The sequence below is a fragment of the Berghia stephanieae genome, chromosome 7 (assembly GCF_034508935.2).
Source record: "Berghia stephanieae isolate SIO BIC M18660-M18661 chromosome 7, UCSD_Bste_1.3, whole genome shotgun sequence".
NCBI lineage: Eukaryota > Metazoa > Mollusca > Gastropoda > Nudibranchia > Aeolidiidae > Berghia > Berghia stephanieae.
This window is the reverse complement of record NC_088366.1, coordinates 14,400,898-14,415,897: the sequence shown is the minus strand read 5'-3', so window position 1 is coordinate 14,415,897 and position 15,000 is coordinate 14,400,898. Positions and strand designations below refer to the sequence as shown.

The following is a 15,000-nucleotide window of genomic DNA, read 5'->3' as shown; positions in this document are numbered from 1 at the left end:
GGGGAGGGGAGGGGGGGGGGGGGTTGATAAAAAGAACAGGAGCGTATCCTGGTTTATGCATTACGGGGTGCATGGTCATTCGCAATCTATCAAAAATACACACAAATTGATTTCAGTACGAAGTATCAAGTTTAAGTAGTAACTTTTGAAATTATCTAATTTAGATTAGATTATTTCGGACCTGGTAATACAGCTTATAACTTGAAAAAAACAGGCTGGTATTTGCCCACCCTGCCCATTATTACCAGCCGTCCCTGTTACTCCGTCAGTTAAAATAATATCTCTCAACTTGTCAATGACTGAAATCTGAAAGTTGTCAGATTGAGGATTTTTTTGACATGTTGAAGGTCGTTTTAATCTATGGAACTTTAACTCTCTCCTTATCAGCTATTTTCATAATTTTACCTGAAATGTCCTACTCACCCAACACTAAAATAGAGTTTTCAAACAGAATAGTAAAAAGTATATTCTATATTTTGTTGTTTTTTTAATGAGCTCTGCAACACAGTGTCGAGTTTTTATAGTTATAACTATAACAAAATGAAATCAGAATAAGAAAATTGTTGGCTGCATCGTAACAAATGTGACGATTTTCCAATGGGTGGTAAGGAGAGGGTTAAAGCAAAAAACTTTCTGGCCAAAATTTTTTTAAAAAGTTTTGTCAGAGTGTTACAGATCGAGTATCACATAGAAATTTATCACCTTGACGGTTCCTGTCATACGGATGACATCTCGTCTACAATTACAGTGGAGATGAACTGTAGGCTAAAGTCCGTTTTAAGTATTGATGTCCGTGGCTTAAGTCAGACTATATCGGTAGAACAAAACCAAAAACGGATAAGATAAGATAAAATAAAATGAGATGAATTTAATTTATCCACTTCTGGAAATGTACAATGGGTATTGTCATAGATTAATTAACATCTAAAAATGAATAAGAAAATAAAAGAAAAATGGATATATAATGATATAGAAGTCAACTAACAAAAATCTTTAATAACTAAACACAAAAAATCTCTCTCTCTCTCTCTCTCTCTCTCTCTCTCTCTCTCTCTCTCTCTCTCTCTCTCTCTCTCTCTCTCTCTCTCTCTCTCTCTCTCTCTCTCGCTCACCGGGAAGTCAAAAATATGACGCATTGTTTTTCTGAAGTTTTGTATTCCAATTATTTCCAAAATTTAATTTTGACATATTTCAAATCTTTAGCGGTTGGAGATCAAAATTTCTTATCATTATTATTATGTTTTGTTATTGTTGTTGTTGTTGTTGTCGTCGTTGTTGTTGTTGCTGTTGTTAATGCTATTGTTGTTCTTGTTGCTGTTGTTGTTGTTGTTGTTGTTGTTGTTGTTGTTGTTGTTGTTGTTGTTAAGTACGGGCTAAAGTGTATTATTTTCTACATGGAAGTGTTAACTTAATCTCTTTTAGAGTAACTTGTCCCAAAAACTTACCTCAGCTAACGTTTCCCTTATTTTTTATTTGGACACCAGGCTGTGGTTTCCTGGCATTATCTAGCTACGTCGTGTTACTAATTACCTAGCATGTCGGGTTTACGTTAAGAGATTATCAGAGCGGTTTATCCTTAAAAATGTCGTTTGACAATTATATGTAACTATAATCACTGCGTGTTAAACTTGGAAGAAAGTAATTTGTGACGAACCAGGGTCATATCTAAAAGGTAGAGGGCAATAACTGTTTTTAAAAGGGTCAGTTTTACGCTACAAATATTAAATCTGAAGGATTACACTGGGGTAGAAAAGTCGTGACGTCGCACCTGCTACCTTTCCGGTTCCAAAATCCCTGGAGGTGTTTATGTAACCAGCCTTTCGGAGGACTAATAATGAAAAGGTTACATATTGAATCATAAGATGCCATAACTATTTTAGTAGCGGGGTGTATAGACGGATCATTAGGATCGTGGGACGTTAAAGAACAATATTGGATAATCTTTATTGACGAGCAGCATAATTAGACTAGAAAATAAGATTGCCATCACTCTGAAACCAAAAAAATTCATTACACAAGGTATTATTTATCCAGTCTTCCGAAAGAGTGGTTTTACACTTCCAATGAAATTGGAACCAGGTTTTTTACATCGCACTTTTGTTCCCTATTACCACCCTATTTTATTTAACAGGAGACGCAATGTGTTCAGACGTCAACTTGGCTACTAGACGAGTGGTCGCCCAATGGAAAAGACAGTGGAACACATTTAACCAAACAGAAGGTTGCCAATGGAGGGAAGAAGAAATCGTCAGGGAAAAAGAAAATGAAATGGAAATGTGTGTGATTTATCGAGGCATCTATTTATTTCTATATCTATCTATATATATCTATCTATAAATATATCTATCTATCTGTCTGTCTGTCTATCTATCTATCTATCTATCTATCTATCTATCTATCTATCTATCTATCTATCTATCCATCTATCCATATATCTGTCTGTCTATCTGTTTGTCTGTCTCTCTATCTATCTATCTATCTATCTATCTATCTATCGATCGATCGATCTGCCTGTCTATTAATCTATCTCTCTATTTCTATCGATCTATCTATCCATCCATAGCTCTCTCTCTCTCTCTCTCTCTCTCTCTCTCTCTCTCTCTCTCTCTCTCTCTCTCTCTCCCTCCCTCTCTCTCTCTCTCTCTCTCGCTCTCTCTCTCTTTTATATATATATATATATATATATATATATATATATATATATATATATATTTCAATCTATTGATCTATAGATCTACCTATCCATGCATATTATATTTGGGTATCTATCTACCAATCTATCTATCTATCGCTCAATCAATCTGTCTAGTTGTCTAAATATTAATCAGTCTATATAACTTTATTTCTTTCCTACTTTCTTATTGTTATCTTCGACTCTCGTCCATTTTCATTAGATGATGGAGAGTGGGGAGGGGGGGGAGGTGAGTAGTAGTAGTAGTAGTAGAGTAGTAGTAGTAGTAGTAGTAGTTGTTGTTGTTGTTGTTGTTGTTGTTGTTGTTATTGTTGTCGTTGTAGTTTTAGTAGTAGTAGTAGTAGTAGTAGTAGTAGTAGTAGTAGTAGTAGTAGTAGTAGTAGTAATAGTAGTAGTAGTAGTAGTAGTAGTAGTAGTAGTAATAGTAGTAGTAGTAGTAGTAGTAGTAGTAGTAGTAGTAGTTGTAGCAGTTGTAGTAGCAGTAGTATGTAGTAGTTGTAGTAGTAGCAGTAGGAAGAGGAGGAGGAGGAGGAAAGGAAGAAGAAGAAGAAATTGACCAACCTTTATTGCCCCCCCCCCCCCCCCCCCCCCCTTAAAATGGTCTAGCGGTAAAAACCATTAATGTGGAGGAAATAATGAATGCATACATCAATGCAGTTGCAGTGTTAAGACTTCCGGACAAGTTGGGAGGCGGATGGCTATCTTAATCTATACATTTATGAAGCAAAAGTTTGGGGCCAAAATGAGAAAAAGATGGTATGTCGTTATATCGCTGAGAAGGTTTTAAAACTTTGTTTCATATCATCATCAGGGTCTGACTCAATGCAGGGTGTGTTCCGTGTTCTCAACGTCATCACCAGGATTGTTCTCTTATTTCTCGTCCTCTACTTCTTCATCTGTGCTCTCGGTTTGTTGGAAGATGCCTTTAAACTGCTCGGAGGTAAGACCCCATAAAAAGTCTTTTAGGACTCTTTGTTCTGATAAGTAAAGATATGGTAAATGGCAATGTGTGACTTACCATGTCAATCTGGTATTATGTCGAAATGAATTAATTTATTAAAATTTTTTTAAAAACAATGAATAACTAAAGTTCTAGAAGATAAACTTAAGACATCGTCTTTTACCCGGTATACACCATTTTGAAACTATTGATCACATGTGAGATAAACCACATTCTTTCGAAAGGGATACAGGCAATTGCCCCTGTTCATTTGATTAGCTGTATATTAACCGGTTTGAACTCAAGTTCCAAATAACCAGAGAGAATAATTTTAACCATAATATATTACTAGATTCTCAACAACAACAAAATTTGATTTACAATGTTTTTCTAAATCCAGTGTTATTTTCAAATATATTGTTTTTGATACACTGCTTGGAATAGAATTGAGACGAAATTGAGAATTCATTTTTAGTTTTATACTATATCATACAATGCCCGTTGCACACTGAAAAGTTAAAATGGAAAATTCTATACCTACGAATATTGCTAGAAGTTGCTCTACGTACGGGCGAAAAGGTCAAGCATTGTTTGTAAGCAGGGTCAAATTATAGAGCAAGCGGTTGTTTGTACGCACAGACGAATAATGCCAGTGGCTGTTTGTGAGTACCGAGGAATAAAACGCCAATGGTGGTTTGTAAGTACGGACGAATAATGCAAGCATGTAGGTACGGAGGAATAAGAGTAATAATACCATGGAATTATATATTATAAACGGTTTCATTTTCGTCTCTTCTGCCACCCAGGACGTGCAGCTGGAGAGACATTTCGAAAGAGCGACCTGCTATCTAATCCGCTTTCAGGCTTGATGATTGGCATCCTAGTCACTGTTTTGGTCCAAAGCTCCTCCACAGCTTCTTCCATAATCGTCGCCATGGTGGCCTCTCAAGGTAAGTAGGCATACACATGAACTTGATAATAGGGTTCAACAGTCGTATTTCACTTCCCTCGTAATGACGCATAGAGTAACTTAGTAACTGGTTCTAAACTATCGGAACAGTGGCGGACGGCCTTATGAAATACTTCTCCTACGAGCTTAAAAGTGTATCCAGAGGAGAAGAGCATTATAAATCTGATCGTGTTTTGACTTTTATACATTCTGATCATATGATATGTGAAAAAGTTCTAGCCTGCATGAAGAATAAAAAGTACCGATTTTCTTTGTTTAGAACCAAACTGCTCGTTGCGGGGCGGACGTGACATCAGACTATTGAATCCTATTGGTCTGCAAAAGAATTATGAATAGATGTGAAAAGTTTAGTAAATTTCCAAAAGAACCAGTTTTTCATTCTATACAGTAAAAGTCGCTTCTTATGATTTTCCTTTTATACAAGAACTCTTACAATATCCGCCTCTGGCTAAAGCTAGGTACCCATTTACTCAAACACACATTGTCAGGGAAGAGTTTTATGATTAATGCCACCTATTCAGTCATAAAACATTGGTAAACAGATAACTAATGTCCTCATTTGGATTCAAGCCCCTGAGCTTCCCATCCAATAGCGAGTAAGTAGATGACTTATTAGTCCTTTGAAACCAACAAATCTGTGGAGCCGGAGTTTCTATTCCATAAATGGATAATTGCTTGTTACCCATTACACTGGACGCAAGGCTATTGCAAAGTACTTTCTGTCAGTTCTAACAGACCTGACTATCCAGCCACTGCCGGATGGACAGAGCAGAGGTCATAAAAAAATTAAATGAACCGGCGACAGACACGGGTTCCTTTGCTTGTCAGGGCGAATTCTCTGCCAACTGAGTTATGGAGACCGCCGAGTTAATAGTTTGTGACTCACTGCGTCAATTTGATATTATGTCGGAACGGACCAAGTGAAGAATATTGAGTTTAAAGTGAAAATAATCAGAAATAGCAAACTAAGCATTTTTACAAGATACAGAGTCATCAATATCTTCAATAGAGGCCTTCAAGTTTTACTCAAATTTTTATAAAATATGCCAAAAAAATTGATTTAAAACAATCGGAAGGTAAGAGTGGATGAGTGATGGAGAGGGAAGAATAGGGGAGAGAGATAAAGGTTAAGACGGAGAGAGAGAGAGAGAGAGAGAGAGAGAGAGAGAGAGAGAGAGAGAGAGAGAGAGAGAGAGAGAGAGAGAGAGAGAGAGAGAGAGGTAGTAGGGAAGAGAAAGTAGGGGAGGCATTATGTTCACTCCTAAAAAAATATCGTGTTGAAAGGATTGATTACATTTTATATTTCCAGTGATCCCATTGGAGAACGCCATCCCAATCATCATGGGTACCAACGTCGGTACTTCCGTCACAAGCACGATTGTGTCCTTGGCGCAAGCCAAGGAAAGGACGGAGTTTAGACGAGCTTTTGCTGGAGCCACAGTGAGCTCTTATTTTGTGTGTTTGTTTGTTTTGTTTATAATTTGTTTCTGTTTTGTTTTTGTTTTTTGTTTTTGTTTTTGTTTTTTTCTTTTTTTTTTTTTGTTTGTTTGTTTGTTTTTTTGTTTTTTTTTTTTTTTTTTTTTTTTTTGGGGGGGGGGGGGGTTTAAAAGGTGTGTTTATTGTTATCTTTTAGTTTTTGTTGGGCTTTTGTTTTTTGTTCTATTTTTTTTCATATGGTTCTTTGTTTTGTTTTTATTAGGGTTTTTTATTTGGAGGGGGCGGGGAGGAGGAGTTGTTTCTTTCTTTCTTTTATTTTCTTTATTGTGTTGTTATAAGGTTATTTTTTATTGCGTTTTGTCTTTTGTGTCTTTCATTTTTTGGTGTTTGTTGTTGTTGTTGTTGTTGTTGTTGTTGTTGTTGTTGTTGTTTACGTTTTGATTATTTGTTACTTGATATATTTTATTTTTCAATGTTGTTGTGATTTGATGTTTCACTTTTGTTCCCCTCGCTTTCTTTTTTTAAAAGATTTTAATCTATATATTGCCAGGACAAGACGTATGCCACATGATCGTGAAGGATGTGCCCAAAAAAAAATTATCTCGTGAAGGATGCTTTGAAAAAAAGCTATCTGATCAATCATCCCTCTCCATGGATAAATCGCATTCCCGTCTATTCACTTCTTTACTCATTGAGCGTACCGTCAACTGGGGTCACTTTGTCTTAAGGGGTGACTTTGCCTCTATAGATTTGGGCAGACTAGATTACACCCAGATTTGCAACAGTTATTCATATTGATGAAAAATCAAGTCCTCTAATAAGGGAAATAATTGCAACAAGCCTGAGAATACTCCAAATGCTCAAAATCGGTTGAAGCAAAGTCACCCCGAGAGGCAAAGTCACCCTGGTTGACGGTATAATATTTTTCTTGTCTTGTTTCTTGTTATCTTAGACATTCATTCATATTCTTCATTCCATTCCAGGTACATGATATGTTCAATTGGAGTGCCGTATTCTTCCTGCTACCGCTAGAGGTCGCCTCAAAGTTCTTGTACCACCTCTCCAAGGCAATCGTCGACTCGATGAACCTAAAGACTGACAACTACAAGATGGAAATGCTTACCATAACTAAACCACTCACCAATCTCATAGTGCAGGTACTATATTATTAATATTGACGTTTCGGATTTCCCCTTTATTAAAAGTAGTCCTTCATAACCATAAGCCCCATGGAATCGAAGTTTATCCCGGTTTCTATTGTTTTAAACGGACCAAGACAATTACTTGCTACCCCAGCTACCCAATCGCTGCTTGGTGGACAGGGCGTGGGGGGGGGGGGGGGGGGCAAGAAAAAAATCTCGACATCATCCGGGGTCAACAGCATGGAGGAGGTTACATGTGTGGCCATTCGTCTCTAAACGGTATTATGTCGGCTTGAATTTTAAACTTAAAGCGGACAATACACAAAACACGTTGTGTATGTGTGTGTGTGTGTATGTGTGTGTATGAGTGAGTGTGTGTGTGTTTGAGTGTGTGTGTGTGTGTGTGTGTAATCTTTAACGTTTATATCCTGTTTTAGAGAATTTAATGAGAACTAATCATCTAAATGGTGGCCTAAAAACAATAACAAAGAGATGAGTGACATCAACTTCACTCGGTCTATTGATGCAATGCGCTTAGGTAAAATACTCATAACATCCGCCGGATATATCGTACCGGGACTCAAAACTATGTTTAACCTTGAACGTTTATAGATAGAACGAAGCTGACGTCACTCAGGTATTTGTTATTGTTTTTTTGTCATCCACGTTTATGAGTAAATCTCACTAACCTGTTTTAACCAGACAATGAAAGTTCATCTCTTTGTTAAAACACATCTTGATTAGTGCATCTTTGTAATTTGACCCCAATATGAATGTTAATTAAGTTTATGTTATTATATCATTATTTTATATAATTTCCGTATTTGACATCGCATTTGGATTTATTATAACATATTTTGTATTGATGACTCTATGTTTTGTTATTACATTGTTGTATAATGATAATATTATGTTGATGTAGTATGTATAATCAGGGGCGGTTGGTCACCTTGTATTTAAGGCGGCACAAATCCGAAATACAGTATTAAATTTTATTGGTCTAGTTAATTTAACAAAACTTTGTATGTGTGTGTGTGTGTGTGTGTGTGTGCGTGTGTGTGTATGTGTGGAGGGGGGTATTGCTTTCTTTATGTGTGCATATGTTTGCATATGTGCGTGTATTTGTGTGTGCGTGTATGTGTATGTGTTAGAATATTAACGAGACTTACTCACGTCAATGGCGTGTACTATTTGTACAAGAGGTCCATTCGTCGATCTTTCTGTAAGGCAAAATGGTCTATGACTCGATTAATGAAGTTGTTAATGGATCCTATCGTATCCTTATGGATTGTGATGCAGGTCAGAGCATTGAGACGATCCTGGCCCATTGTGGCACGTGAAGCTGTTTTAATCCTTTTCAGAGTACTAAACGATCTTTCTGCCTCCGCTGTTGTCATTGGTGTGGTAAGCGCTATCTCCAAAAATTTCGTGACTTCAACGAATGTTGTTCCTAATTCAGAGGTGCATATCAATCGGTACAACTCGATCATTGATTCGCATTGAGTAAAGGTATTATTTGAATAAAGAACTTCTAATTCTGTCGTCAGTTTAGGTTTATGAAGAATTGGGTAATATGTTACTGCTTCTGATATTAAATTTGTGGGAAAGGAATGAACGAAGGTCGAGGAAATTGTCTACATTGAGGAGGTTAAATGAAATGACTGCGTTATGCTGACTAAACCTATCGGTAATTTGATTTGCTATTATGTCGCATGCTTCAATGGCTGCCAACTTATTTTCACTTCTGTTATCTCTTCTTCTTTTAGCTTGATGTTGCTCTTCTGGTAAATATGAACTGATTTCCATCCTAATGGAAGAAACTGCATCCTGAAATGTGTTTATTGCCCTTTCACACATGTGCGAATCAAGTGAGCGTCTCTGGAGTATTCCAAATAATATATCAACATTCATAAAGATTTTGTTGAAAACATTGAGGAAAAAAACGAATGTTTCATTTGTTAAAATGTTTAAAAGGCCAGATGCTTTTTGAGTTGTATCATCGTCCCAATCTTCGTCTAATATTTTCTCAAAAAGGCTGATAAGTTCCTCCTTCTGTGCCGCTATACTAGCAATAAGACGGGATTGGAAATTCCAGCGAGTCTCTGAGGGCGTGGGTAGGGCGCGTTGGCAAAATTGACGGAAGGCGTCGACTCGTTTTGAAGAATGAGAGAAAAAAGTGGAAAATGCTATAATGTTTGCAAAGAAAATTTTACAGCCTCTAATACGTGAACACGCTTGGTTTAATTACTAAATTTAACTGGTGGGCGTAACAATGAGTAAAAACAGCGTTCGGAAAAGTTTCTTTGAGCTTTGCCTGAACCCCAGAAAGTCGGCCAGACATCACAGCTGCTCCATCATATGTCTGAGCAATTAATTTCTCCTTCACATCTAGTTTCTCAAGAGCTTCCGTCAGAGTTGTTGCTAGTCCGTCAGCTGTCCTATCACTGACTTCAACAAATTCTAAAAACCTTTCAACCAGTTTCCCTCCCTTTAAAAATCTTAAAATAATAACGAACTGTGTACGTTTTCCTGCATCCGTGGCCTCATCTGCTTGAACCGAAACAAACTTTGTATTTGTAATATCACTTTTCAATTCTTCCAAATAAATATTGTACATACAGTTTAGGAGCTCGTTTTGCGTCTCCTTAGACGTATAGCGCGCTACAGTTGCTGTCTCCAAATGATTTGCAAGCAATGGATCATTTTTAGCATCTCGCGTTATAAGATCTAAAAAAACTCCACGATTGTATGATTCAGTGCTTTCATCATGACCTCTAAGGGCTATTTCATGTACACCACAAAACAAAAGAGCATCAATTATCTTGGATAAAACTTGTCTGTTAACTTTCACCTGTTCATTATAACGACTCACAGACGCAGAATGTCCTGTTTCCAACTGATTTATTATGTCTACAACGTTGAAAAGTTTATATTTAACAGCATTTGTGACATGGCTTTTTGATTCAGAATGTTTCTTCAGTGCCTGCGAGATGTGCGCAATATCACTGAATCCTCCTGTTGTCCACTTAGAGCATACATCACCAAAAATCAAGCAATAAAAACAATGAAGCGTTTTACGGCTTTCACTGGCAGTAAGCCATTCAACAGTTTTAAAATAATCATTATTAAATCGGCGCTGTCTCCTCGGTGTGTTAGAAACTAAGTTAAAATTCACTGGTTTGTGTGGACCTAAATCTTTCACCACTATTTTCTCTTGAGGGGATAAGTGTCGGAATCGATTTTCAATTAAAAAATCAACATGATTCATGATTGGTTACAAATTACAGAAATAACTTTTTAAAATTAAATGATTCAAGAAATTTTCCAAAGATAAAAACAGGGAGGTTTCATAAACAATGACAACAGCGATAAGACATTTTCTCTGAATACTAACGATATGACACACAACTTTAGAATAATTGAAATTTAAAATACACATTAAATTCCAAACGCAAAGCACTTGTTAACTTCACACACAATCAGCGACATCTTTATAATAATACTATTAGTAGTAGACAATGCACACAATACAAGTTGAGTAGTGATAGTTGGGAGTGTGTGGGGATGAAGGACTCCGTTGGGTCAGGGATTTTTATTTATAGAACCATGGGGCTCTTCTCGGTGCATACTTTGTTTACTGTTCTTTTTGATATTTAATATATATTTAAGCAAAACCAACAATGACAAAATATATATTAATTGCCATTCTCTTCATCCGTATATCTTAGTGAAGCAAAGCCTCTTCTTTCAGTGATAAAAGTGATATGGTTTTAGTTTATCCCAAGTAGGACCTCAGGGCGTGCATCGCTAGATTGGCCGTCTTGGCCTAATTATTTTAGCAGTGAAAGACAATAGTTAGTTGGGGAGGGAGGGTGGAGGGAGATTGGGGAGTGGTAACTAACTTTCTTCAAGGTACAACAGAGTATAGGATAAGGACAGGACGGCCAAACGAAGACTGGCTCATATAAACAAAAAAACTTCCCGCCACACCACACCCTCCGCTCATTGTCACCCCGCGCAGGCAACGGGGGAAAGATGAAACGTGCCGATTTGACGCCACCTTCGTGGAGCGACGCACGAGTCATCAATAAATATTAAATTCAAAACAAAAAGCAGTATGTGCTAAATTTTTAATTTTATCAAAATTTTAAAATTGAAGTTTTTTGTTGGGTTGACATGCTAATCTACGGAAAATATAGGGCGGCACAAAACAACTTCGCTCTATTGACCGACCGCCAGTGTGTATAATGTTTCATTTGTATAACAATGTCACTGTATTATTCTCTCGCGCATTGAGCATCACCCAGTGATGAAAATGCGCGTTATAAATGGCATGTATTATTATTATTATTATTATTATTATTATTATTATTATTATTATTATTATTATTATTATTATTATTATTATTATTATTATGGCTACACTGAGTTTTGTGTGTTAGTACGTTACATTTCCGGATGGCAATGTTGTGAGCTTCTTTGCCAAGCGCATACTATCTATAGTCTGATTGAATGAATTTAGTGAGTACTAATCATTAAAATGGCTGTCTAAAGACGAAAAACAAACGCTCGATTCGTTCGTTTTCGTCCCAAATAAACCGTGGAGTAATCACAGATATCGCACTGGCACCAAACGTGACCAAGGACTCGTCCGTGATGATGAGGTGGTGTCAAGTGGTCATGGCCTCAGAGAGTGTCAATGTCATGAGGTAAAATCATCGTCATTATCATCATCATCATCATCATCATCATCATCATCATCATCGTTGTCGTCGTCGGCGTTGTTGTCGTTGTCGTCGTTATTGATCGTGTCATCGTCAATATTATCAAATTCCCACCACCATTATCACAGCCCCGTTTTCATATACATTTTTTTTTTTCATGTTGATAATAAATAGCATCCAAACCTTAAATGTCCAAACTTTAATATTTTACTGTATGGTTTGAAATCATAAAAAGGTAAAATAATAAATATTGGAATCCAAATTGTATTCTTATCTCATCGTGTGCTCTCGAAGTCGCGATACAATAAGCTTCAACCGTCGTCACTTCCCTCGTAATGACGCATGGTAAATTATTAACTGGTTCTAAACTATCGGAACAATGGAGGACGCCCTTAAATGAAATACTTCTCCGACGAGCATAAAAGTGTATCCAGAGGAGAAAAACATTATAAATCTGATCAGTTTTGACTTTTATACAGTCTGATCACATGACATGTGAAAAAGTTCTAGTCAGCATGACGAATAAAAAGTACCGATTTTCTTTGTTTAGAACCAAGCTGCTCATTGCTGGGAGGACGTGACATCTGACTATTGAATCCAAGTGGGAATTCGTTCGGAGTTCCAAAACGCGAAAATAACATAAAATAAAATAAAAAATCCTGATATTTTAACAAGATGCGGGTCATTTTAATTGATCGATACTTGAACGAATTATTTGGCCAAAATTTTAAATACGTGTTATAACAGGCCGTGGCAGCATTGTCCTCATTAAAACGTGTAAACTCAACCAATGTTTTCTATCAATTCTATTTTTAGCATCGACTACTCCAACATTATACCGTTTTGAGGCTGTAGGTCGCATTTAATTGTTTCCTTGATCACAACTTGAAACGACATACTTATTTTCCACTTTCTTTTGGTAATCGTCGCTTTTTATTGTGACATAATCGCTTGGCAATAGGATTCAATAGTCTGATGTCAAGTCGCCCAGCAACGGCGAGCAGCCTGGTTCTAAACAAAGAAAATCCGTACTTTTTATTGTTCATTCTGGCTAGGACTTTTTCGCATGTCATGTGATCAGATTGTACATAAGTCAAAACATGATCAGATTCATGTGTTTTTTCTCCTCTGGATACACTTTTATGCTGGTCAGTGTAGTATTTCATAAGGGTGGTGATGGAGAAAATGGCGCCCGCCATTTTTCCGATAGTTTAGAACCAGTTACTATGCGTCATTAAGAGGGAAGTGACGTCACGACTGTTGAACTTTAATGTCAGGCAATGAGATAAAGAAGGCTATGGCTAAACTCGTATGTATACAAATCTTTATTTCAGATACGACAAGCTGGAGTTTGACTGTAGTCAAGTGAGCAGGGAGTCCACTTTTTACCACAGCTGTACCGACAAAAGTAGTTCTTCCACGACGTCGGTAGAGTTCTATCTCGGTTGGAATGAGACTAAATTGGTCAACAAAACATTGTACAGGACCAGATGTGAGTATTTATATCAGAAATAGATTATGTGTGCCCTGTCGCCTCGCAACTGTATTATAGTAGGAGTACATCTGGTGCAGATTGTCAGTTGTTTCGGGTAGCTTGTCTTCATCGGTGGAATTCTATATTGGTTGGAATGAGACCAAATTGGTCAACAAATCATTGTACAGGACCAGATGTGAGTATTTATATCAGAAATAGATTATGTGTGCCCTGTCGCCTCGCAACTGTATTATAGTAGGAGTACATCTGGTGCAGATTGTCAGTTGTTTCGGGTAGCTTGTCTTCATCGGTGGAATTCTATATTGGTTGGAATGAGACCAAATTGGTCAACAAATCATTGTACAGGACCAGGTGTGAGTATTTATATCAGAAATAGATTATGTGTGGCCAGTTGCCTCGAAACGGTATTATAGTAGGAGTACATCTGGTGCAGATTGTCAGTTGTTTCGGGTAGCTTGTCTTCATCTGTGGAATTCTATATTGGTTGGAATGAGACTCAATTGGTCAACAAAACATTGTACAGGACCAGATGTGAGTATTTTTCTAAGAAATAGGTCATGTGTGGCCAGTCGCCTCGAAATGGTATTATAGTAGGGGTACATCTGGTGCAGATTGTCAGTTGTACCACGTAGCTCGTCTACAACATGGGTGGAATTCTATCTTTGTTGGAATAAGACTAAATTGGTCAACACAACATTGAAATGGGAGTATGTGAGAACCACCGCCTCAGACCGACATCCTAGTCATAGTCAAAAAGATTGGGTTGGGTTTGTATATTTTAGATATAGAAATAGATGCAGTTGCTTGAAGTAACAAAACTTAACATCTGACCTCTCTGGTCATTTTAACTTAAAATCACTTTTTTTTACCATCTGGATCACCCCGGCATATAACCTATTTGAGACGACTGGTCACATTTTTCAAAGAAATCGACTACACGTATCGACCAAGAAATGTGGTCCCTATAACTCAATGGGGACAAAAAGTGCGATGCCACACCTTCCTAGCAACAGACCTTCCGGTTCCACACTCAACAGAAACAACCAATCTGTGATCTTTGATATACAATTGCTTTTAAATGATCAAATCGAGAGATTTTGTCTTTGTTAAAATAGTTCAATTTTTTTGTACTCGATTGTCGGCATCGCTCGGGGAGGGAGGCCTGTCGATTTTACCGATTTCGAAGTGAGAACCGCTTTTGGTTGCTGTGAGCGTAGTTAAAAGGAGATGACGTCACGAAGTTGGAATCCTCTTTGCAGCAGCTTCATACTATAATGTTATGATCTTCCATAGCCATCTTCAGAACTTGCCTATCAACCGGAAGCAATCAGCTCCCACAGGTCCTGAGAAAAACTCAGAATCTTAACATAGGCAATAGGGAACAAAAGTGTGATGTAAAAAAAACCGGGTTCCAAACTCATTGGAAGTGTAAAACCACTCTTCCCGAGGACTGGACACATATCTTGCGTAATTGACCGTCTGGTGTCAGAGTGATGGTATCTAATTTTCTATTCTTAATATATGCTGGTCGTCTTAAAGTTCATCCATCCTCGCTTTTTTACGTCCCTTAATCATATGAATCTGCGTATAAATCCTGATA

The 15,000-nt window shown here is 37.3% G+C and overlaps 1 protein-coding gene across 1 annotated transcript in view; it reads left to right on the top strand.

Annotated features, from left to right (window-relative positions):
- Positions 1-15,000, top strand: part of LOC144976749 (sodium-dependent phosphate transport protein 2B-like) — a 24,437-nt gene that overhangs the window by 3,548 nt on the left and 5,889 nt on the right. The window contains exons 2-8 of the mRNA XM_078921145.1: positions 2,132-2,276; positions 3,504-3,632; positions 4,439-4,582; positions 5,912-6,042; positions 7,023-7,196; positions 11,775-11,890; positions 13,240-13,397. Coding sequence (XP_078777271.1) covers positions 2,132-2,276; positions 3,504-3,632; positions 4,439-4,582; positions 5,912-6,042; positions 7,023-7,196; positions 11,775-11,890; positions 13,240-13,397 — 997 coding nt within the window. The remainder of the gene's footprint in view (positions 1-2,131; positions 2,277-3,503; positions 3,633-4,438; positions 4,583-5,911; positions 6,043-7,022; positions 7,197-11,774; positions 11,891-13,239; positions 13,398-15,000) is intronic.